The following is a 25,640-nucleotide window of genomic DNA, read 5'->3' as shown; positions in this document are numbered from 1 at the left end:
CTGACAAAATGGGATATAATTGCAATTTTGAGGTATATACTGGGAAAATGAGATGGCGCAGTTTAGAAATGTTTGGGAGAGAGGATTGTAAAAAATTTATGTAAAGGTTTAGAAGGTAAAGGATATCACATATACTTTGACAATTTTTTCCTAGTGTTCCACTTTTGCAGACACTAAAACTAGATGGTTTCCTAGCCTTTGGTACCATTAGAGCCCACAGAAAAGGACTTCCTCCTCTGTAACCGGACAAAGAGTTGCGAAGAGGAGAAAGTGACTGCTCAGTTTGTTCTGATGTGATTGCATTCATGAAATAGAAAGATAAACGTGTTGTCACGTTACTATCAACAATTGACTCACCAGTAACTTTGAAAGAAGTCGGTAAGAAAGGAAAGGATGGCACAATTACAAAAATACCTTGCCCACAGATAGTTAAATCTTACAATTCGAGCATGGGATGTGTGGATAAAGCGGATATAATGAATAGTTTCTATGCAATTAACAGAAAATCTAGATGCTGGTGGCTCAGACTATTTTTGTATACGATTGATATTTCTATTGGAAATGCATTTATATTATTTCGACTAACCAAGCAGAATGAAAAGTAAAAGCTAAAGGAATTTCGGCAGTGTGTTGTAGTTGGCTTTGTAGGATCCAGTGTTTTCAAAGACAGTCCTGGTCGCCCAAGCGCATCATCTGAACTATGTGCCAAAAAGTGTAAAACTGTTGTTCCAGTGGAAAAACACACAACAGAATCGAAACATCTGCCAGTACATGGCACATCGAGGCGATGTGTACGCTGCAGCACAAAAAGTAATCCACATAGAAACAGATGGACATGTTCTTGCTGCCAAGTTCCTTTGTGTTTACCAGCAGGAAGGAACTGTTTTGTGCCCTATCACGGAAAGTAATTAAGTTTATGGTGGTGGTCTCATTTGAAGCCACCGCATTTAGTGTGCAGTGGTTTCATTTGTAACCGAGCGATACGTTGTTTGCATTTACCGGCGTGACGTGTGGCTTATGAGCAACTGCTCGTCAATGAAATCCAAGTTTTCTCACCTCCCACCTAACTGTCATAGGACTTGCAGTGGATCCTCATGCAGTCTGGAATTCTTGTGCGACAGTCCGGATAGGTGTCTGCCTATTATACATTGTGACCCCTCTTCAACTGTCAGAGGTGTCTGTCAGTCAGCAGACAAGGTCGGCCTGTACGCTTTTGTGCTGTACGTTGTAATGTCCCCTCCCCTTCTTTTTCTCTCTTGCTCCGTAGTCGTCATTTTTTTTCTTTTCTCCTCTGCTGTCCGAACACTCTTCCTTCCTCCTTCGTCGTGCCGCAGCTATATCTCAGGGTTTTCGACAAAAGGGAGGGAGAAAGGGGCACATATGTGGTTGATCACGATGACATAGTCACCCTCATCTCCATTTTGGGGAGATTAATGACTGAAGCTGAAACTTTTCTCTAAGAAAGTAAGTGCTCTCTTTTTCAAAAGGTGAAAATTGTAGTGTAGACTATAATTTTTATCGATCTATTAGATTGAAGGAACATGACAGTTTCCAAAGTTCCAACTTTGGATGAAGTTTATATATCCCAAGGAGCTGAAATAAAACTCATCCGTTCCAAATGTCATTCACAACGAGAGTAGTTAGTTTTGGTTGTGTGTGTGTGTGTGTGTGTGTGTGTGTGTGTGTGTGTGTGTGTGTCTAGTGGTCACCAATGATTGAAATGATCATTCCGGTAACTCCATTACAATATGTTTATTGGTTGCTAACAAACGTATCAATCAATTGACTATTCCGTGATTAATATATGTCGTATTGAAACAGTAAATATGCCGTATTCAAACAGTAAATCAAACCCCACTTACTGTAAGCACCAAGAACGATTGAACGATTACTATAACCTCCAATAATTCTTTAATAATTATTACCAAGTTAATGTCAAGAAATTATGGGGAGTATCAATTAATCCTTCACGTGACTATAACGTGCGATAGCCTACCGCGTATTTCACACTTCGCGCCATTATTTCAAAGTCCACACGCGATATGTTTATAACAAAGTTTGGCCGTGGCTCTCTAGAATGTTTTCCAAACCAGGTCCAGATTATGCATTATCAGTTTTAGATCAATTCTTTAAAATCAAAGAGGACCCGCACTCGATTAAAATTTATCCGTGCACGTGTCCAACTCGGAAGTTATTACCTTTTTCGAAGAAAAAAAAAAATCACGCATAACGCAGCATTGTGATCTGCTGTGCCCCCCCCCCCCTCCCCCCCCCCAAAACAAAAAAAAAAAAAAAAAAAAAAAAAATCTCGACTTGAGATGATGACATGCGTTACTACCTATTTTGACTCTCCTACTCTTACGTGACAGAAAGTATATCTGATTTTAATGGACATCCCGACAAGGTTATTGCTTAAAGATTTCGTGGGCTACTCGGACGACTACCCGTGTAATGCTACGTGTCCCTTCACGTTTCCACTTCACTATCGCATCGGAACTGTGGACATAGGTATATTAAGGGGTGTGAAAATCTCACGTACAGATGTATGACACAAGTGACACCCAATCACCTGACCACATTCGAAGTCCATGAGTCCCACCGACTGCCCCGCTCTGGTCTCTCACTTTGTCTAATGACTACTGAGGTCGCTGATATGGAGTACCTGGCAGTATGTGGCAGCACAGTGCACCTAATATGAAAAAAGTTTGTTTTTGGGGGTGTCTGGGTACTTTCCATCACATAGCGTATTCAGCAATTGCGAAGCATTGCCGGGTTCGCTAGTGACGTATAAGAGGTGCACAGAGTGGTTGAAGTACTTCGACAATGTTACTTCAGGTCATACTTGTGTGATACCTCGATTATATCTGATTTAAGGTCAGTGATAGGTGCTCCCATTACGTATCCTGTGAGTGATGTATTATTGTGGTATCTTGTAGGTGGAAAGCCCATCGGAGCTCGAGGGCGACAACGCTGAAGCCGCTGTGGAAGTGTGTGCCGATGTGGAGGATGGGCAAAAATTTCCAAAGCCTGCCGTTTCAGATACTCCTGCGCAGGTAAGAATACAAATTGAGTATTCAGTTTTCAAAATCGCTGTTGTTTTATTGTTGTTACAGTATAGCATTACAGAACGTGTTCAAATAAGTATTTGCTAACTTAATATGTTAAAAATTACTTTAGGATTGAAAGCTAAGGCGGAAGTAATAGAGGGGAGGCCCACAGAGGGGACACAGACCATTTTCCTGAGTCCCACAAGACCTATAGCTGCAGCAAACACTTGAAGTTACCAAACCTTCACACTGCCATCGCACAACTCTTCCTACTAGCATTGTTCTACAGTTTAAGACAGACTGCTGTCCTGCGTCATTGTGGCAGCCTGTGACTGTGTGTTCATTTTTGTGAGTTTAGCACAATTCTAAGTTACTTGTGTAACCAGTCAATTATAACTGGGACATTTCCTGACTGGCTGAAATATGCAGATGTTAAGCCTCTATTCAAGAAAGGGGATAAAGGGATGCCATCAAACTACAGACCGATTTCACTTTTGCCAGCATTCTCAAAAATTTTAGAAAAAGTGATTTACAGGCAGCTTCTCAACCGTCTGACCACAAATAACATATCAAGAACACAGTCTGGATTTCTGAAGGGTTCTGATATCAAAAAGGCTATTTACACCTACGGTGAAAATGTACTTAATTCAGTAAATAACAAGTTACAAGCAGCAGGTATTTTCTGTGATTTGTCAAAGACAATCGATTGTGTATACAACAACATCCTTTTAAATAAATTAGAATTCTATGGTGTCACGGGCAGTGCTGCAAAATGGTTCAAGTCATACCTCGCCAACAGGAAACAGAGGGTGTCAGTGCAACAGACTAGTGAATTAAGTCATCAGTCATCATCAGAATGGAAAGAAATTACATGTGGTGTCCCACAGGGATCCATCTTAGGGCCATTGCTTTTTCTTGTGTACATTAATGATCTCTCATCAGTTACACTGCCAGAAGCAGAGTTCGTTTTGTTTGCAGATGACACAAGTATTGCAATAAATAATAGTATGTCGAGTGTAGTTCTAGAAAGATCTGCTAATGATATTTTCACGAATATTAATAAATGGTTTAAAGCCAACTCACTGACATTAAACTTTGAAAAGACTCACTATGTGCAATTCAGAACCTGTAAGAGGTTTCCACCCAGCATACGCATTAAGTACGAAGAAGAGCAGATAGAAGAGGTTGACAGTCTTAAATTTCTGGGATTACAACTTGATAATAAATTCAGTTGGGAAGAGCACACCACAGAACTGCAGAAACGCCTTAACAAGTCTGTGTTTGCAATTCGAGTGTTAGCAGACATAGGCGACATAATAGTGAAAAAGCTTGCATACTTTGCCTACTTTCATTCCATAATGTCATATGGTATAATATTTTGGGGTAACTCTTAAAGTCAAACAAAAGTTTTCAGAGTCCAAAAGCATGTAATATGTATTATTTGTGGAGCAAATTCACGGACATCTTGTAGAAACCTCTTCAAAGAACTGGGTATACTAACTACTGCCTCTCGGTATATTTACTCCTTAATTATATTTGTCCTAAATAATATATCTCTTTTTCCAACAAACAGCTCAGTTCATACATTCAATACCAGGAACAAAAATGATCTGCACAAGGACTTAAAAGCACTTACTTTAGTTCAAAAAGGTGTCCACTACTCAGGAACACTCATCTTCAATAATTTGCCAGCAAACATAAAAACTTTAGTTACAAATAAAGAACAGTTTAAAAGGAGCCTGAAAGACTTAGTAGTGGCCAACTCCTTCTACTCCATTGACGAAATTTTTAATAGAAACAAATGATGTATTGTATATATTCATACTGTTAGTATTGTTATTTCAGTTTTTTTTTTTTTAAGTGACATGTTCCACATCCACTAGGATCTCCTCAACACGGATCCTTGGAACAAAAAACTAATCTAATCTAATCTTTATGGTTGTAGTGATTATTTCGAAATTGCTGTAGTTATTGTTTTATTTGTTGTTACTGTTATCTGTTGTGTGGTGCAAATCTATTTTTCTTTGGTCTTCCCGGTTCTTAAGAAAAGCCATGAAAAAGCAAGTAAAAATATTAATGTTCTGCTTCTCCATCTGATTTAAACTTTGGAAATTGGTTTGCCAAGTTCGTACCCATCCCTGATTGAAGTTGTTGTAAAAATTCTTTCAGATTTCCTGTACTATTTTGGCAGACCATAGTCTTTTTTCCGTAGCTCCTTTTATGCTTTTTCCTAACTTCTCCCAGATTTTCTGCAAATCCTGTTAATTGGAATTAGACTTGCTGGTAGAAGTAAGTGTGAAAGAGGAATCAGTTCTTTCCTGTACTTTTTTTTTTTTTTTTTTTTTTTTTTTTTTTTTTTTTTTTTTTTTTTTTTTTTTTTTTTGTACGAACTCTTACAATTGTTCCTCCGAGGCAGGTAAGGTGGTATGAGGACTCCAAATTTCATAGAATCCCATATCTCGGTCAAGTATCTCAACCCTTTCTTTTGTATTAGAGATGTCCTCGCATACTGTTCTCGAATTTGTACGTACAGCTTTAAAATGTTCGTCAGTTTCACTGTGAACTAAATCACGCTGATCATTTATTTCCTTTTGCAGCTCTTGGGGTAAATTGATGATTTCATTTTCCATGATAAAAACTCTGTTTGTGTGTGTTTATGTTAGACTTAATATTTCTTCTTGTTACACTAGCCTACCTTGTTGCCATAGCAGGAGGAGAGGTGATATTCCTACACGATGTGTTCCAGGCGGGAGGTAGGGAGTGCTGATCAGCTTACTGGTAGGCTTTAGTGAAATAAAATAGCTCTCGCGGACTAAACACTACTCAGTAGGTAGCAACTGTAGTTGTAAATTGGAGCTAGCTCCAGATAAGGTTCATTACCTTTGACAGTCAAATATGTAAGGGTCTTTTAGGAAAAAATACCATTCTGCCCAGAAAGCCAGTGAAATGCTACAGCCAATTAGAAGATAGCAATGAATTGGAGCGTTTTCAATTGCTCCAATGCACACAGACTCACAAAAGAAGATTCGATGTGAACAAATAAATTATATAGCAGAACACAACATAAACTCACTACTTGAAAACTCAAGAATTTCACTGATGAGTTAAACAAAGAAACAAAATTTTAACAGCAGGACTCCAAGAAATGAGAAACACAATAGAGGACCCATTCGAATCCCAAGGGTGTAGGATTTATAACGGGAAACCAGGCCAGAGAGTTATGAGCAATTTTTAACAGTATTTATAGCGAATATTACAATAATAGATTCACTGGCTGATTTTCAAATAGTACCACCAAGTATTGCAACTCTGCCATTTAAAACAATGAATAAAACCTGCACAATTATAAGTGCTCATTCTTCTGTAAATGAAGAAAAACCTACCAAAAACATATTTTGGGATTCTCTCAAAGTGTGAACAGAATAAACAAAACAAAAACAAAACAATGTACAAATCTTCTTAAGAGACTTCAGTGCCCAGCCGAGAAAAGAAAATATAAGATATAATTGGAAAATGGAGTCTACATAACTTTACAAGCAGGAATGGTAAAATACTTGTAGAACTCCACAAAGAACACAACTTTATTTTCAAATCGACATACTTAAAGAGGTAGCCAAATATACTGAAAACTAGAAAACACTCGTGACTGGAGGAATGGGTAGTGGTAGCTAGACCTAACCTGTATAGACACAAATTTTCTTAGGAAAATCTACACTGTTAAAATACTAAGAGGAGTAGACATAGGTTAGGGCCACTGCTTACTTAAAATGTCACTGATGATCTAGAACAACTAGAAACATCAAGAAACAACTTGAGAATCTAACTTCCTTGAACTCACAGAAAAAACATGCTTGGCGGGCTCCGTGAAGAAAGACACTAAGTGTGGTTAAAGTTTCAAACCCGCAAAACAGAAGAAAATGTCATAACCTCAAAAATGAAAGCAAAAAATTCACACAAAATATAGGAGAATTGAGAGAGGATTCTATAAAGCCATAATAAACTCTATAGAAGATAATTACCACGAACCCAATTTCAGGAACTAGTACAAAATCTTTGGAAAATAACTACAACAGTATGAGCCCCCCTATGCTAACAATGAAAGATGATGATGGAAGAAAGGCAAACAGTAATGAAGAAAATGCTGAAATCACGGCAAAAGCATTTAATAAACTTTTTAATTGTGAAGAATCCAAAAAGCTCTTATTAATTGACATACACCCAAATTAAAACCATACTTAGCAAATTTGATCCCTCCACTTCCCAAGAAGCAGAAAGTCTCTTCAAATGAGAAAAAAATTATAAGGCATGTGGAGAAGATCAGGTTTTTGTTGAAATGTGAAAATATTCAAGTGATGCAATCAAGACCTGCATACACGAGGCTCTAACAAAAATTTGGATAACAGAACAATTCCCTGAACATTGGACCACAGCCATCATCCGACCACTACTCAATAAGAAGGTAAGAGCAATCTGGACAACTACATGGGAATTCCTACTAGACTGCACATACAAGATTTTACCCAAGATACTATATGGAAGAGTCGTGGAACAACTAGAAAAAGAGTTAAGGGAATAACAAGGTGGTTTCAGACAATGGGGAAGCTGAGCAGAGCAGATCATTAATTTAGAATTGGTTATGGCATACTACAGGGAATGGAACAAACGTTTGGCAATAACATGTGTAGATTTAAGAAGACACATGACTGTTTCCATAAACTGTAATACTAAAAACTTTTAGGTGTCTGGGAGTCCATCCAAAACAAATTAATAGGACTTACTCTAACGAGTACCAAATTAAAGTAAATTTTAGAGGAGAAATTTCTGAACCATTACTTGTAAGAACAGGCTTAAGACATGGTGACTATCACCATTACTGTTCAAATGTGCACTGGAATACATGATGAGAGAATGCTATAAGGCTAACCTAAAGAAAGGACATAAGAATTGGAAGTGCTTGGGATTTCCTCATAAACTTGCTCTTCTAGCCAACAATGTTCAAGAAACCAATCAAGTTAAATCGCTGCAAGAAATAGCACAGATAATTGGCCTCAGAGTATCATTTGAAAAAACAGATTATCTAACTGACATACCATTTGTAAACAAAATTACAATAAGAGAACAAGAAATCAAAATTGTTGATAAACTTGGTAAATTTAAATATTTAGGTGAAATGTAGCTTACAATCTAAATAAGAAACCATCATGGCAAAATAAAACATTAAAAAAACTGAACAGAGAAAATTACATTACCATAAACACATACAACAAAGAAATCCTATCCATAGATACAAAATTAAAATATTATAAAACAGTTACACAACCAGAAATAACTTATGCAGCTAAAACTAACTTCGAAACAACCAATACAATAAATTGACAAAATACTTAAGAAGAATAATTAGAACATGCAAAAATAAAAAAAAATATTAAGTAAATGGGCATTGGAAAAAAGCTTCAAATGAAACAGTATACAAGAAAATAGAACCAGTAATGAGCACCAGGAAGAAACGTTTCTCCTTTTTTGGACATCTGATGAGAAAATCAGAAAATATGTCCGAAAGAACAGATACCATCTTCATATAGTTAATGCTAACCAGCCAATGTCCTCCGCCTGTGCGGATGCACACGCATTGCCCGAACTCTTACGGGACTCTGTAAGATTGTCTGCTGTGCGTAATGAGTGTAATGGGCAGGGGCACTACGAATGTAGTGTGTGGACAATAAGTTGAGAATGTGGGTCTCACGGGGAGCGTGCCAGAGATAAGTCCCTGCAGTTACATTACCCTCTGTGTCCTCGATGGCTCAGAGGGATAGGGTGTCGGCCATGTAAGCAGGAGATACCACGTTTGAGTCTGGGTCAGGGCACACATTTTCAACTGTCCCCGTTGATGTATATCAATGCGCAGCTAAGGCTCTTGTTTTTATTGTAATTTTATTCTAATCTTATCCTCAAAATCCCCATGTGAGCGCTACATAGGTGATATTACTGTAGTGTCTTACTAATTTGTAGCTGAGTGGTCAGCGTGACGGAAAGTTAATCCTAATGGCCCGAGTTCAGTTCCCAGCTGGGTCGGAGATTTTCTCCACTCAGGGACTGGGTGGTGTGTTGTCCTATCATCATCATCATCATCATCATCATCATCATCATCATCATCTCATCCCCATTGACACGCAAGTCGCCTAAGTGGCATCAACTCAAAAGACTTGCACCAGGCGAACGGTCTACCCGATGTGAGGCCCTGGCCACACGGCATTTCTTTTAGCTGCAGATAAAATTAAAATCAAAATATAGTGAAACTGTCACAGAACAAATTTATGATAGTTCCATATTTATGCATTGAATAACTGTTGTAGCGAGTTGAATGGAGTGTAAGCTTATGTGTGTGTTGTAGGGCAGGACGTGGCAACTCTGCTCTGTTCCTCTCCGTGCTCCTTCCGAACTATCAGGCCTAAAGTAATTTTGAACAGTGTGTGCTGCCTAGGTAACTCAATCAAATGGAACCACTTCATATTACTAAATGCATTTTCTTACATCACTTATAAATCCAAGGAGTGAGTAGTTCTCCTCAATATAAGGTTTATGTTTTAAGTTTTTGCCCAGAATATTTTCTAAGATTCTACAACAAAACAATGTCAAGGATATTGGATGGTAGTTTTGTGGATCACTTCTGTTGCCCTTCTTGTAGACAGGTGTGACCTGTGCTTTTTTCCAAGAACTGGGCATGGCTTTTTGTTACAGGTATTTGTGATACATTATAGTCACAAGAATGGCAGTCGCAACTGCAAATGCAGTACAGAATCTGACAGGGATTCTATCGGGCCCTGGAGCTTTGTTCAGTTTTAACGATTTCAGCTGTTTCTAAACACAACTGTCACTTATACATATTCGTCATCTTTGCAGTGGTATGAGGATTAAATTGCGACATTCTCCTCGGTTTTTCTTTGTAAAGTAACATTTAAAAATGGAGTTGCACATTTCAGCATGTGCTTTGGTACCTTCAGTTTGTTGCCTCATTCACTAGAGACTGAACACTAACTTTGGTGCCACTAACAGCCTTTACATATGACCAGAGTGTCTTTGAGTTTTGTGGAATATCATTTGACTATATTCTGCTACGGTAGTCATTGAAGCCAGTACGCATTGCTCTCATGAGAGCCAAACACATTTCTTTCAACATATCTATAGCAGTACACACTGTTTTATAACTATTATGCAGTAATCTGTTTCTTTAGAAGTTTTCTTACGGTTACTGTATATCATGGAGATTCACTCCCTTTATTAACTGTTCTACTGGGTGCATATTTGTCCAGTGCATGGTCAACTATTCTTTTAAACTTGAGCTGTAGTTCCTCTACATGCTTCTGGCCTTTGCTGAAAGTTTCGAGTTCCTCATTGATATATGACACTACCATCGCAAGACTGGTGTAATACAACTTGTGTACCAAACTACAAACATGTGAAAAGTAATTGTCAGCAATGTTTTCTGCACCTTCTATGAGGTGGATGCCCATTGTAAACTCACTAACAGATTCTGTACATCCGAATGGCCGAGGAGAACACTTGACACTGGTGTTCTGGGAAGCTGAAACTATTGGCTTGGGGTCCATGTATATTGTTACAGGGCAACCTACGATTCACAAGCAGAAATACCTCTAATACTTTCTTAAATTGTCAGGAGTTCGCGGTTGTAAGCACTCCGTTGTTTTTGCCCTGGCTGCGCAGTTTGAGGTGCTGCGCCCAAGGATTGCGCGGCCCCTCCCACCGGAGGTTCGAGTCCTCCCTCGAGCGAGCGAGTGTGTGTGTGTGTGTGTGTGTGTGTGTGTGTGTGTGTGTGTGTGTGTGTGTGGTCGCAACTTTTTGAAAACAAGAAGCTTAACAGTTGCCTTTGCGGGTCACCCTGTTCATATACAGCAGGTCCAATTGCATTTTCGCTAGCATTTGCGACCATAACCGATGGCACGGACAGTATAGGGTGAGCGAGAAGCACTGCACTATTGAGGCTCGCCTGGAGATCACGAAAAGCTTGTTCCTTTTCCAAAGTCCACTTGAGTGTTCATTTGTCTCCGGTTTCATAACCGGAGAATGCATCTGTGAGCCCTGTTTGTGCAGATGCTGTTGTGTGGATGTGACAGCAATAAAATTCAGTTCTGAGAATATGTCATTATTGCTGATAGTTTGCTGGCCTCAGGAGGTCTCGTAAAGCGGCTGTCTTATCTGGTAAGGGGTACCACCTGCCAAGGTCCTGTGTCCTACGAAGGTTACTTCTGTTCTGCCAGTGACACACTTACCTTCATTCGGTACAATGATGCTGTATAATCTCTGATGCACTTCGGCAATATGTCTTTCGTGTAATTGGATTTTTCGTAAGAACACAAGAATGTCATCCAGGTATGCAAAGCAAAATGGGAGCCCTTTCAGTACTTTGTCAACAGTGTCTTGTCAAGTTTGGGCAGTGTTTGACACCAAATGGTATAAAAATAAATTCAGGATGAAAGGGGTTAATCACTACTGTCTTTGGTACATCACGAGGTGCCACAGTAACATTGTTGTAAGCTTGGCAGCTGTTTAAAACACTGGAATCTCATGTGCCAACTAATGCACGTGTGAAGTCTTAAATAGCTGGTATAATGTCTGGAACAGTTCTGCCATTTAGGCACAATGATCACCACAGGAGCTCCACCCTTCTTACAGACCAGATGGGAGAGTGACGGACACGGGCTGTCCGAATGACGGGTAATTCCAGCCTGGAGCATGTCCCAAAAATTAGTTTTGTTTCTGTTGAGTGGAATTTTGCAAACTATTGCAAAACTGGTAGGCCAGGAGTGGTGCATATATGATGTACAGTGTCACGCTTAATGCCGTACTGTTATGTCGACATACGTGACGCGAATGGAGGCTCCACAGTGTGATCATTACGTGAGCTTTGTGAGAAAGCAGCTTTCTTCTTTAAAGTATCTTCTTCTGTCCAAATAATGTGTAACTCTGTTTTTATCGGATACAGCTTTAATCTTAAATCCGGATTCTTGGCATGTAACCGTTTTTTACCACTCAACAGCACTTCGTGCTACTTCTTGAGATCGTGCAAGTTCGATAGCAAAACACGGCCAATATTCTCCGTCTGTGAACGATCATTGATATCCCCGTGTGGTGTGACAGGTTTCGTCTAGAGTGGATTGGGATTAGCAGTATCTTTGTGTGTCTTTTCGGCTTACACACGACTGTTCTTAATGTTCTTGTTCGCCACTGTTGTCAGCTGCTGGCCTGTCATATGTGTTGATATGTCTTTTCTCTTAATATGTCAATCGCAGTGTGGCCCCGTGTTCCAGTTATGGCACTACTGTCGACTATCCTTACGAATTGTGCTGTTCTCAAATCCACTGTAAATATGTACTGATTGAGAAAATCTGCACCTAAGATGGACTCGGCTATGTTGCCAACTGCAGATGTCCATTTGAAAGGGGTGATGAAGCTAACACAAATGGTTAAAGTCTTGTGTCCAGGTGTGGAAATAGCTGAGTTTTTTGCAGATTTCGGTTGCGATTGATTATCTGGCTTGTAATCGTGTATGCACAAGGTAGACACTGATATCAATGTCAGTGTCAACCAAGAAAATTGTGCCAGAACACGTCTTAAATGTGTAATTGTCATGGTACAACAGTGTATGTTAGTAGCAACAATGTTTGAGTAGCTGTTCGGCTGTTACAGAGGGAATACCAACCATTGTGCTGCTGTTCTCAAATGATTTTGTGACAACGTTCCATCTGAAGTTGACAAACAGGGTGCCAGGAAACAAGATGTTTATCAGAGCCCATCCGCAGCTATTGCATCCACACCTGCTCAGCCAGCTTCACGACTTTGGTGTGTAAACTCCAGAACTCTACACCGGTGCGCTCGGTGAGTGTTGGGGCAAGACAGTGGCACAGAGTGGTGTCGTCTCTTCAGTGTTCACCAGAAGGTCTCAACTGGCGAGTTGCTGCTGACATTGTGACCAACCCCCTCCCCCATCCCCCGCCGCAGTCTTCTGACTGGTTTGATGCTGCCTGCCAGGAATTTCCCTCCTGTGACAGCCTCTTCATCTCATAGTAGCACTTGCAACCTACATCCTCAATTATTTGCCATGTGAATTCCAGTCTGTCTTCCTCTACAGCTTTTACCCTCTACAGCTCCCTCCGATGTCTTAACACATGTCCTACCATCCTTTCCTATCTTTTGTCACTATTACCCATATTTTCCTTCCCTCTCCGATTTTGTGTAGCACCTCCTCATTCCTGACCACCTCAGTCCATCTAATTCTCAACAATCATCTGTAGCACCACATCTCAAATGCTTCGATTCTCTTCTGTTCTGTTTTTCCAACATTGCATGATTCTCTACCATACAATGCTGTGCCCTAGATGTACAGTATCAGAAATTTCTTCCTCAAATTAAGACCTATGTTCAATACTAGCAGACTTCTCTTGGCCAAAATGACCTTTTTGCCAGTGCTAGTCTGCCTGATATGTCCTTTTTGCTCCATCTGTCAAGGGTTATTTTGCTGTCTAGGTAGCAGAATTCTTTAACTTCACCTACTTCACGACCGTCATTCCCGATGTTGAACTTCTCGCTGTTCTCATTTCTGCTACTTCTCGTTATCTTTATGTTTCATTTACTGACAGTTCATATTCTTTACTCATTAGACTGTTTATTACATTGAGTAGATTCTGTAATTCTTTTTCATTTTCAGTGAGGATAGCAATGTCGTCAGTGAATCTTAACATTGATATCCTTTCATGTTAACTTTCAATTCCTTTCTTGAACTTTTCTGTATTTTCGATCATTGCTTATTTGATGTATAGATTGAACAGCAGGGGGTGAATGACAATATCCCTGTCTTCCTTTCGTTTTAATCCGAGCACTTCATTCTTGGTCTTCCATACTTATTATTCTCTCTTGGCTGTTGTACATGTTGTATATTACCTATCTCTCCCTATAGCGTACCCATATTTTCCTCTGAATCTAGAACATCCTGCACCATTTTTGACACTGTCAGACGCTTTTTCCGGCTGGACAGATCCTATGAATGTGTCTAAATTTTTCTTTAGTTTTGCCTCTGGTGCCTCTGTGATAGGTGACTCTTAACATTGCACTCTATCGGCAACTTGTAGTAACTTGTATTTGGTTTTTGAATGCAAAGGGCACTGCGCCGATTGAAATTCATCGCCAATTGACTGAAGTGTATGGTGAGTCGTGCACGGATGTCAAAAATTTCGTAAGTGGTGTAGAGAGTTTGCAGCTGGTCAGACCGAAATTCACGACGAACAAAGGAACGGGAGACTGTCAATTTCTGAGGAGACAGTGTTGAAGGTTGAGCAAAGCATGCTTGAAAATTGGTGGATCACCCTGGATGATCTCTGCACGTTGGTTCCTGAGGTTTCCCGAAGCACGCTCACAGAATTTTAATGGAAACTACCAGAAGATGTGTGCAAGATGGGTGCCACGCATGCTGACTGAGGACCACATGCAGTAACGAGTTGATGCTTCCCGTGTATTTTGCAGCCAAACAGGACAACTTTCTGGACTCAATTGTTACTGGTGACGAAACCTGGGCATACCATTTTACACCCGAGACCAAGCGACAATCACGCCAGTGGCGGAATCCTTCTTCGCCAAAGCTGCGGAAATTCAAACAAACACAGTCTGCCGGTAAAGTCATGACAACCGTTTTTTGGGATCGGAGAGGGGTGTTGTTGATCGACTTTCTGCCCACTGTGACCACAATTAACGCTGACTGTTACTGTGAGGCTCTGAAAAAACTCAAACTAGCAATTCAGAACTGGGGGAGAGGAATGCTGAGCAAGGGCGTACACATTCTCCATGACAGTGCTCACCCACACATTGCTCGGCAAACCGTTGCTCTCCTTCAACAGTTTCCGTGGAACATAATCGCCCACCCACCCTATAGTCCTGACTTGGCGCTCAGTTCCCTAGGTTAAAAGAACATTTGGCTGGCAAGCGATTCAGCTCTGATGACGAGGTGAAAGAAGAGGTTCATAACTTTCTGAACAGCGTGGTGGCAAGCTGGTATGACATGGGCATACAAAAACTGCCACAACGTCTACAAAAATGCATCGACAGAAATTGTGATTATGTCGAAAAATAGCTAAATGAGAAAAAAGACCTTGTTTCACAAAGTGCCTAGCATCCAGCGTACGTTGGTCTATCGATTACTCATATGATTTTGAATGCATCCCTGTTGGTTTTTGAACGAATTCTAAGTTGATTTCTGAATGAGTCATAAGTTGATATTTGAATGCGCGCATAGTGTACGTGATGTCTCTGGCAGGGGAATATCCGTCACATCTAGAACTGCAGACAAAAGCGGGTGGGTATATATGAGCTGAGCGAATAATGCGGAACGGGTGAATGCCAATCGCTTTTTATGTGGTTGATTGGGTTTGCAAATGATCAGTGTTGTTATAATTACTAGAGAATTCCGTAGATTCAGACTACCAGAGTGGAAATAAATGACTAACAGGAATACGTATTGTCTTCTCCGTGTGTCCAAGAGAATGAAATTTTGACAGAAAATTTTTGGCCAGACCGCTACACTATTAAGGGCCAGTTATACAGTCCCCGGCTATCAGCCGCTAAAGTTCTACTCTGGGAGTAGCGCGGAAAACGCATTGTACGAACTGGTAATAACGCCTAATGGGAGAATAAATGCAGGATAACTAAACCGGTGTTTGTGGCAGGGTTAGTGAAGCTAACCAGAGAAGTAGTTTTGACACTGGCTGGAATAGTTACAGAATTAGTGATGACAAGATTGTTTGTTAGACAGAGGAAGGAGAAGAAACAAGGACTCTCACAAATTACGGAGGAATATGACTATTCCGAATTTTTCGATTCATGCTTCAGAAGCTAGAGAGTATGAATGAAGCGTGAAACTATTTCCTAACATAAAACTTTAGGCCTAATAGGCATTTGAAATTGGTACTTCGTGAATTATATTCTGTCGTGTTATAAAAATGACGATTTGTGCCAAAACAGTCTCGTTTATTTGGTGTGTGTAAAAATTGCTGCAGTATTAGGCGGGCTTATTTCGTTTTATCTAGCAGAGAGGGACAAAACACACATAATCAAATCAAAAAACAACACCAGTCTTGGGTACTGTTTGTATTAATAATCCCATCCAGTATTAATTGCGAAAATTTTTTAAAGAGGGTCAGGATGTCAAACCGGCCGACTGGGAGCAGGAGAGGCACCACAGGAGATTTTAATTTCCACTGGCGTGAATATAGTTTGATGGCATCCATTACAATTACACGATTGAATTCCACAGATTGAAATACAGAGGCGTGCGGTGGAAGAATATTGTGTGAAGAGGCGTGGCACTGCACTTCGGCACATTTAAGACCAAGTAACATCGTCTTACATTCCCTCGAACATATATGTTTTATGTATCACACTCTTCAGAAAGGTGTGCGCTACAAAATGAAAATATTTTTGAAAAGTCGGTTTTTTAAATTTTTGACATCGTACCTCAAACGCTTGAGGGAGGGGGAGCGCCACTATCTAATATTGCCGCAGTTCGGAAAATTGTAGATCCGGAGCTGATGCACAGATCAGTAGTGGGGAGGTGGTAGTATCCATGTGGCCCGTGTTTATGTTAAATGGTTTTGCTGTTTCCTCTTCGTTTGTTGCTCTCATGTCAAGTGAAAACAAAACCGATTTCTGTGGTCGGGAGCTATCAAGTGAAGCAAAATACATTCACATAATTGTGGGAGGGTCCTCCGCATCGTCCCCTACGCTCCTCGGAGTATGGGTCATCATCATCATCATCATCATCATCATCAAAATATGTTATTAGTTTCAGATTTTATTTTGTTTCCACTTTTCTGACAGTCCAGCTTTAATCGTCTTGCAGAACAATGAAGTTATTTTTGTCCGTTTTTTAAAGAAATTTGACTTTTTTAAATCTTTTCCACTGAGGCAGTCAATTTATTTGAAACGAAGTGTTTAATTCCACACTATTGGCTAGTTTCAACTGTTTGCTGTATTTCAAGTTCACGTCTTCATCTTCTAGCACGTATGGCATTATGCCATAATAAAGAACCAAACATGAGACAATACAGTACTGGTACTCCAAGAAAATTTACATCTGAATGTGGACATACGAATGTGCACTTTAAGCCAAATTATGCATTTTAGTATGGCCCACAAAATTACCATGCTCTTGGAGTATCCTCTAATGTCTTGTATCTTTTATGACATAATGTAAGATATTTTAATGTTTTAGACGTACGAACATATGAGCTTCTTGCACCATTGTAGCTGCGCAAGTGCGGCAATGCCTGTCACCTGGTGCTCTCTGGCAACTGCTGAAACGAATCTATTTCTAAGAGGTCGCGGTAAAATATTCCGAATGGTTGTTTGAAAAGCATTACTTTCAAAGTAAATTTCCTTTTACCCAAGATGAACTATGTGCACGAATGTCCGATGAACTACTTAAATCGGAGAGCGTTTGACTCTTCATTAAAAAATCAAATCTTTGAGGACGACCATTTAGAATATTTTCGAGCCCAGAAGATCAGACATTTATGTCGTTGTTAAAAATTTTACTGGCACATTTGTGTGCTGTATCTTAAAGCGTACACGTGCAAGAAATATCAGCATTATGTGTGAAAGCTTTGCTTCTCTTGCAGCTTATTAATCTTGGAGACCAATATTATACATGTACATGGTTACTCTGCAATTCACACTTTAGTGCCAGGGAGAGGCAACACTATGTATATTAATTTAAACCACTACCTTTTTCTATTCGCATGTCACACTACTTAACTTGCTATTGGCTGACTGCATCACGTGTCCTAAGCTCTGAATATCCGCTGTCATCGGCTGGCGAAAGCTTGGCATGAGCTGCGACTGGCTTACAAAAGCGCATTGCAGTCTCAATTTCAAATTCGAATTTATACTTTCGTAATACAAAAATATGTAGTGTATATGTTACTGCACATCAGACAACTTTCCAAAATGTGTTTTTTTCCCTGAGTTTCATTTTCTAAAGTGCTGGAAATTCTATGCCGTTGAAAGGATTGATAAGTTTTACAGTTCCGAGGAAGAGTATAGTGTTACTTAACACGGAAAAAGTGTGTTTCCATCCGAGAGAGAGTGTATTTTTAACCGGGAAATCCGGGAATATTTTTTCCTCGGCCACGTGTACACCCTGTGGGAGAATGTTAGGAAAGTGTGGTTCACCTTTAATGGGGACTGCATATAAGAAGGTGGTGTGACTTATCCTTGAGTACTGCTCGAGTGTTTGGGATCTGTACCTGGTCGGATTAAAGGAAGACATCAAAGCAATTTGGAGGCAGTCTGCTAGATGTGTTATCGGTAGGTTCAAACAACATGTAAGTGTCACAGAGATGCTTTGAGAACTCAAATGGGAGTCCCTGGAGGGAAGGTGACGTTCTTTTCAAGGGACACTATTGGGAAAATTTAAAGAACCAGCATTTGAAGCTGACTCCCAAAAAATTCTGCTTCCACCAACATGCACAACGCGTAAGAACTGTGAAGATAAAATATGAGAAACTAAGGAACTATAACTACAGAATCAAACTGGTTACAAACTTCACAGTTTAACTGTGAATTAGTAAGACAGCGGAGATCATGGGAGTGAAATTGTTGCATAACAGCTGTAGCACACATTGTATAAATAGCTTGCCGGTGTTACACCATCATCACACTGTTTAAACTTCGGTGAAGTTCACAGCGCTCTTTCTGCCATTTTATGGAATAGATTAACATTATGGCAAATTATTAGTATATCTTTTTATTATGCAGTAATAATGACGTGTCAGAGTAATATTTGTTTAAGGCATAGCATAATTTGTGTTAGCATAGTTTGCTGTAAATGTGGAACGTTAGTGTACTGGTTAAAATTTATATAAACATTGCTGTGGTCCATGGTGGCTTAACCACTGCTGGTTCCTTTTAATGTGAGTCACGCAGCATCCCCATCGCCGTAGGGTCTGTGACCAACAGCTGTGCAGTAGCAGCTACGGGTGGGTTTCCTTTACTACTGGTTTCTGAGCCTGATACGAGTTTTTTTACACAGGATGCCAAGCCTTATGATACATTCCTGTAATTGTCAGGTGCTAAAGCTAGATGAGCTCTCTTTTAAGATCCTAAGGTTACGTTTACTTCAAGCTATTTGAATTGTTTACAGGTTTCATTAATTTGCTGTAGAATGTCATGAGGAAAAGTGTACTGCTGGCCAAATGATGCCACTGATGCAATTCTTTGGCAAGTAACTTTGGTAACACAGCACCCAAAAAATTAGACTTTTCAAACGAGGTTACCTCAAATTATGAGGGGGGAAAAACCTATTCTTCTTATTGGATTCCTTATTTGATTTCATTTTTATAAGAAGTATTTTGTAGAGCTGAATGCTATAAAGACGTCAAAAAAAGTGTACTTGCTTGCAGTTTTTTTGACTCAAGCTTCTTTTGTAGTCATCAGGACTTCTGATATGATCTTCCACAGAGAGTACTGAACAATTGTAGAACATAATAAAAGGTGTCAGATTTGAGTTGCCATAGAATATGTGACTATTTTCAAAGCACCTCCACTCTGTCGCTTTTTTTAAGTGCTTATATGCTCATATAGCAAAAGCAAATATAACTTCTTAGGTAGTTTAGAACATGGTCTTTGTAATGAAAGTGGGTTAAAAAAATAGCCATTTTTGGCATTTTTAGAAAAATCGTCATCTTTCCCCTCAATTTGTAAACTAGCAGAAACACTAGGACAGTGAAATTTTATGTTCAGAGGCCTTGTTCTGGTAAGTTATTACATTGAAATTTTTGTGTTTATTCCACAGTTATTCTTGAAAGCTTTGCGCTTTTATTGTGTGTCAATTTTTCTGGCAGGCATTCTTTCAAATCATCTATGTGCTAATCTCTCAGGAAATCTTTCTTTTATTCTTTAACTTCTGTAAGGGCAAAAAGTTGTACAAAATGACCTCCCCCCCCCCCCCCCCCCCCCCCCCAAGAAAATACTGCCTGAGACAATATGTCCCAAAGCTTCTGAAAACTCACGGGTGCACTGTTGGTGGCTGTGCTATGGCGTCAAAAAATGACTATAATTGCACAAGTATTTAACTGGCAAAATTAAACCTTTACCATTATTTGTTGAGAACATATGTGAATGTTCACACAAAATTTCAGCAAAATGCAAGATGGTCATTCATAACTTTTTTCCGAAATTGGACCATTTGGCATGGAATGGCCCCATAGTTTTTTTATGATTTTAAACGTGTTTCTCACTAGTACTATAGTTCCTAGTATATACACGAGTAAGAGTGCAAACTACTATTTACAGGTCTGTGACGTGCCTCAGAAAGTTATGGCAGTTGCAAAGAAGCTGACATTTGACGTATCTCCGTCACCGAGGAAAGTGAAAACAGCTGAAGTTACATTGACGGTACGTGAAGCTACTAACTATTTAATTTCCTTGTGGTTTATGACTACATGTGTTTCTCGAAACTGCTCCACAGCTGAAAATTTACAGAACAAAAATTACATTCTACATTGTATCACTTGGGCATTTTAAAACAATAGTTAGGAGAAAGAATGTAGAAAACAACCTTTAAAAAAAAAAGTGATAGTATGCACCAATAAGCATTCATGCAGAAAAACTAGATTTAAAAGACATTTTGATGTGAAACAACTAGAGATTTCTAAAATCTTTATATTATCTAGGTTAAACATAAATGCCAGTGTCTGCCAGATTTTGTTTTGTGTTTTCTTCCTCTTGACTATCACATATCTACACCATAGAAAGTATTTAAAGTCTGTCGGATGATATTAGTATCCTGTGAACTTACAGGTGAATTGCTGGCTCAACATGTTTTCCAGCAGATGACAGTGCAGCAGTGAATGAAGTATGATTGCTATTTGAGTAATGCAAGCCTGTATTGAAGTGGTACTGGAAGTATGAAAACATGATGTAGGTACAAAGGCAATTGCGTAATGCATAGAGAACTCAAACACCAACATGTACCACTATTTATCGTATTCAGGATAAATTTGAAGCCAATGGTACTGTTCAGGATGTGCAAAACAGAAGGTCTGGCCGACCACAAACATCACCGAGTCCAGTTTCCAGCACTGCTGTGTTGCAATATTTTGCTAAGTCACTTTAAAAATTTGTGAGGCATGGTGCACGTGATAGCAGGGTAAGCCAGTCAAGCTTATGACGAATTCTGAAGGCTGCAAAGTGGAAAGTGTACATTCCAAGATTGCTGCTGCTTTCGAATGAGGATGACTCGAATCGGAGGATGGAGTACTGCGAGTGGTTTGAAGGCACGCTTCACTAGGATGAATGGTTTGCACAGATGGTTATCTGGTCTGACGAAAGCAATTCAACTGTAACAGCACTGCAAATTGCCACAACTGCATGTATTGGGCTCTTGAAAATCGTCATGTTCACATGGACAAACATGTTAACCTACCAGGTGTTTATGTGTGGTGTGGTCTGTCACTGCATGATTTGATTGGCCCATTCTTCTTTGAAGGTACCGTAACGGGTGAGATGTATCTTCATATGCTGCAAACGTCGATTTTACGTGCCATCTGAGAGGTCTTTGGAAATGAAACATTTTACCTACAACAAGATGGTGCTCTGCCTTGCCACCACAGAGATGTCAGAGCCTACTTGGATGAAAGCCTACACGGTCAGTGGATAAGTCAAAGAGGAACAGTTGAGTACCCACCACAGTCTCCAGACCTTACATCTCTTGACTTCTGCCTGTGGAGGATGTTCTGTGCGGCTGTCTACACTGGCAACACTGGCAGCCATAGTACAGTGGCATTGACATTATTTGCCTGCTAATAGTGGTCACTTTGAACACACAAAATAATCTTTCCCCTGGACAAGAATTTTAGGGGTATGTAATTTTGTTTAATTAATATTGACTATTAGAATGTTTCTACATTTTTCTGGACCCCTCTGTATTTGTGCATAATGTTAATGATTTGTATAACTACTATGGACTGAAGCCACAAAAAACAGCTGTCTTTTATTTCCTTTATGTTTGGCCTGTAAGTGCCCTGTGAGAAGCTACGGTTAGACAGACTCGTGCACACATGCACAATGACAATGATCAGTGACTGTAATATCCATGTATCTGATCGATCTGCCACAACGTGCTCTGTCACATGCTCATTTTCCACAAACAGCGTGAGTTTCTGTGATTAATTAATTATCTACAGTATGCTAAAACTGGGTACCTAGTGAGACCAGAAGAAACTTGTATAAATATGGGCTGCACAGTTGAGTGAGTGTATAGTCATTTATTAGTTACCACCAGTTATTGCCATCTTATAGTTGCTGACAATATCCACGTGTGTAAGTATTTCCTTGTTGAAGTATTTACAGTTCACGGTAATTGTGTGACTCCCTTTCTATTCATAAGGCTGCACATAAACATCATGTTGTGTAAGAACGTTGTCTTCAAAACAAAATGACTTTAACATTTAGCCATCAAGAAACATTGGCATTTAATGTAGAATTTATCTTAAGGTGCATCCACACGATGACTTTTTTCTGTTTGACTTTCTGCGCGTGCTGAAATTTCTAACAATGCAACTATGCGTGCCCATTTATCAGTGCATTGTGTCCTGGGTTCGGCGTGAATATTTTGCACTGTTTAGCAGACATAGGTAGCTGTAGCCTGTGTGTTTAGTTCTGTAGTGTGCTGAGGTTATCCTTTGAGGTGATTTGTGTGCAACAATGTCTGTTGATTGCAAAGAAAGCGTGCTGAAATGATTACAGTCAAAAAGAACTAATATGGAATGTCGCTTCTGAAGGTTATTTGTATAAAAATTTGATATGTGGTGCCCTGAGTGTCAAGTGTTAGATAAAAAGTCTGTGATAATATCACTGTAAAGAATAAGATAAATTTCAAAGTAGAAAACCAGAGAAGCAGCCATCTACAAATTTATGTAAAATACCTTTGAAAACTGTGGATGCATATTCATGCTAATGCCAACTGGCGCAACTGAGGAGCATGATATCTAATCAAAAGAAATTGAAATAAGGGATATTAATGAAGAACAATGAAATTGGAAAACACAACCTCCATTCAAGTGAATTCTGGGGTGTGTCGCATTACCAAATTTGTCGAGTACAATGATGTTGATCTATGTAAAATTTCTTTTGACTGAAGTGGTGTAGACAGGTTTTTATAATATAAAATACAAATATGTATTGAAAGTCAGTAAACTTCGGAGAGTGACTAAGACCATCCCTTAAGTATTTCTCAGTTTCAGAAATAATCAGCGAAATGCTTATTTTGAAATGTGAAATAAACAGTTGAAACTGGTATGCAATTTTCCAGTTGCTAGCCAACGAAATATTATATGCAAGCCTTATCACTCCAGTTTCCCAAGCAGAATTTGTAAGATCTTGCTGTGGCCTCCTCCTGAATTCACAAATGAAATGTCACCATCACTTTTTATTTCTTGTAACTCTGTTGTTTAGATACTGTTCAACTCATTTCGATTTATTTCACCTTTGCGTCACAGAAAGTGCAACACAAACTCCCAAGCACGCAAGGGGATGGATAGCAGATTGCTTTGGCAATGCGAGAACATGCATGCATATGTGCATTGTTTTCACTAATTTTTGCGCATGTGCTTTTCTTCCCACGCGCTAGCGATTGTGCACGAGGAAAAAGGCACCACATGGACATAATCTTTACATTGATCTTCCAAACTAAAGCATAAAGTCCATTCGTGTTACTCATATTTGTATCTCAACAGAGCACACATTTATAATAGTTCTATATGATGTCATTTAAGAAACCTGCACACATTCAGTATTTGACAACAGTAGTTTATCAGATATTCATTACACTGAAGCAACTTCTCACACCATAAATAATTTTGTCGATATTGTCAGGCATCAGTTGGCAACACAATTTAAGAAGGTTAAGAATGATATCTAACACTGAAAACAAAGAATGTGTCACAATTTTATTAACAATAGAAAACAGTGCTTTTTAGCACTTTCTGTGACGCAAAGGTGAAATAAATCGAAATGAGTTGAACAGTATCTAAACAACAGAGTTACAAGAAATAAAAAGTGATGGTGACATTTCATTTGTGAATTCAGGAGGGGGCCACAGCAAGATCTTACAAATTCTGCTTGGGAAACTGGAGTGATAAGGCTTGCATATAATATTTCGTTGGCTAGCAACTGGAAAATTGCATACCAGTTTGAACTGTATCGGTCTGAGAGTGGCTGCAAAAGAGCAACTTGTTGCATGTTAATTTACTGACTGAAATCAAACCATGGACCCAAAATCTACAGTAAACGATTTTCGGGTGTGTCCTACATTGTACGACAGCTCATAAATGTTGACAAGAGTTAAAAAAGCGAAGCAAAATACATGAATTAGAGAGGCAGTTGCAGTCGACAAGAGAGTAGGAGTAACTTCACATTTCGAAAATTTGTTACAGAAGCCTGTGGAAGTGTTATACCTGTCCTGCAAAGATAAATTCTGACATTTAACGTTAAAATTTTTTCGTTGCATTTCGTGAAAATTTAATGAGACTGAAATATATTTTGCAGAACTCTTACTATTCGTTGGATATTTTTAACATACTTTTTGGATTAGAAATATTTGGTAACACTGCTGTGTAATTCAACAAGAAAATAATATTTTCAAATTATCAAAGAAACTGATGCCATAGTGAAATCCATCATTGATCACCCTAAAACATTCAAAGACTATCCCTGCATTGGGATATTAAAATTGTCATGTGTTAAGACTACTTCAGAAACTAAAGTAAGATATACACAAAGACAAACAGGAAACATAAATGGTGCACCAATACAGTGTGGCTGGTCAATGAAATATTGTTAACATTTCAGTGGAGAATATTCTCAAACCATCAGTACTTTGAAACTTCCTGGCAGATTAAAACTGTGTGCCGGACCGAGACTCGAATTCAGGACCTTTGCCTTTTGCGGGCAAGTGCTCTACCATCTGAGCTACCGTAGCACGTCCCCACAGCTTCACTTCTGCCCGTACCTCATCTCCTACCTTCCAAACTGTGAGGAAGGGGCGTGCGTGAGTCATGCTTGGGTAGCTAGATGGTAGAACACTTGGCCCGCGAAAGGCAAAGGTCCCGAGTTCGAGTCTCGGTCCGACACACAGTTTTAATCTGTCAGGAAGTGTCATATCAGCGCACACTCCGCTGCAGAGTGAAAATCTCATTCTGGCATCAATACTTTACATATACGTACCTACCTACCTCCCTACCTACCTACCTACTTTGCAAGCGTGGCAGAGCGTACTGTTTACCACTCTTAGTCATTCCCCTTCCCACTCCACTCGCAAATAGAGTGAGGAAAAATTAGTTTTTACGTGCTTCTGTACGAGCCCTAATTTTTCTTATCTTCGTGGTCCATATGTGAAATGCACATTGGCAGCAAAACAATTGTTCTGAACTCAGTTTCAAATGCCCTTTCCTAAATTTCCTCAATAGTGTCCCTCGAAAAGAACATCACCTTCCCTCCAGGGATTCTCATTTGAGTTCTCGAATCATCTCT

The 25,640-nt window shown here is 39.4% G+C and overlaps 1 protein-coding gene across 2 annotated transcripts in view; it reads left to right on the top strand.

The window, feature by feature from the left end:
* The window catches only part of LOC124720331, a 76,653-nt gene that overhangs the window by 33,030 nt on the left and 17,983 nt on the right, over nucleotides 1–25,640 (top strand). Inside the window, exons 3-5 of one of the 2 annotated variants that reach the window (XM_047245643.1) lie at nucleotides 2,937–3,053; nucleotides 20,403–20,504; nucleotides 21,598–21,943. In XM_047245643.1, the coding sequence (XP_047101599.1) occupies nucleotides 2,937–3,053; nucleotides 20,403–20,504; nucleotides 21,598–21,606 (228 nt within the window). In that variant the 3' untranslated portion in view covers nucleotides 21,607–21,943. Of the gene's footprint in view, nucleotides 1–2,936; nucleotides 3,054–20,402; nucleotides 20,505–21,597; nucleotides 21,944–25,640 lie in introns of those variants that run through there. The other variant, XM_047245642.1, reaches the window with a different exon arrangement.

Source organism: Schistocerca piceifrons, chromosome 11 (assembly GCF_021461385.2).
Source record: "Schistocerca piceifrons isolate TAMUIC-IGC-003096 chromosome 11, iqSchPice1.1, whole genome shotgun sequence".
NCBI lineage: Eukaryota > Metazoa > Arthropoda > Insecta > Orthoptera > Acrididae > Schistocerca > Schistocerca piceifrons.
This window is presented reverse-complemented; position numbering and strand designations above follow the sequence as displayed.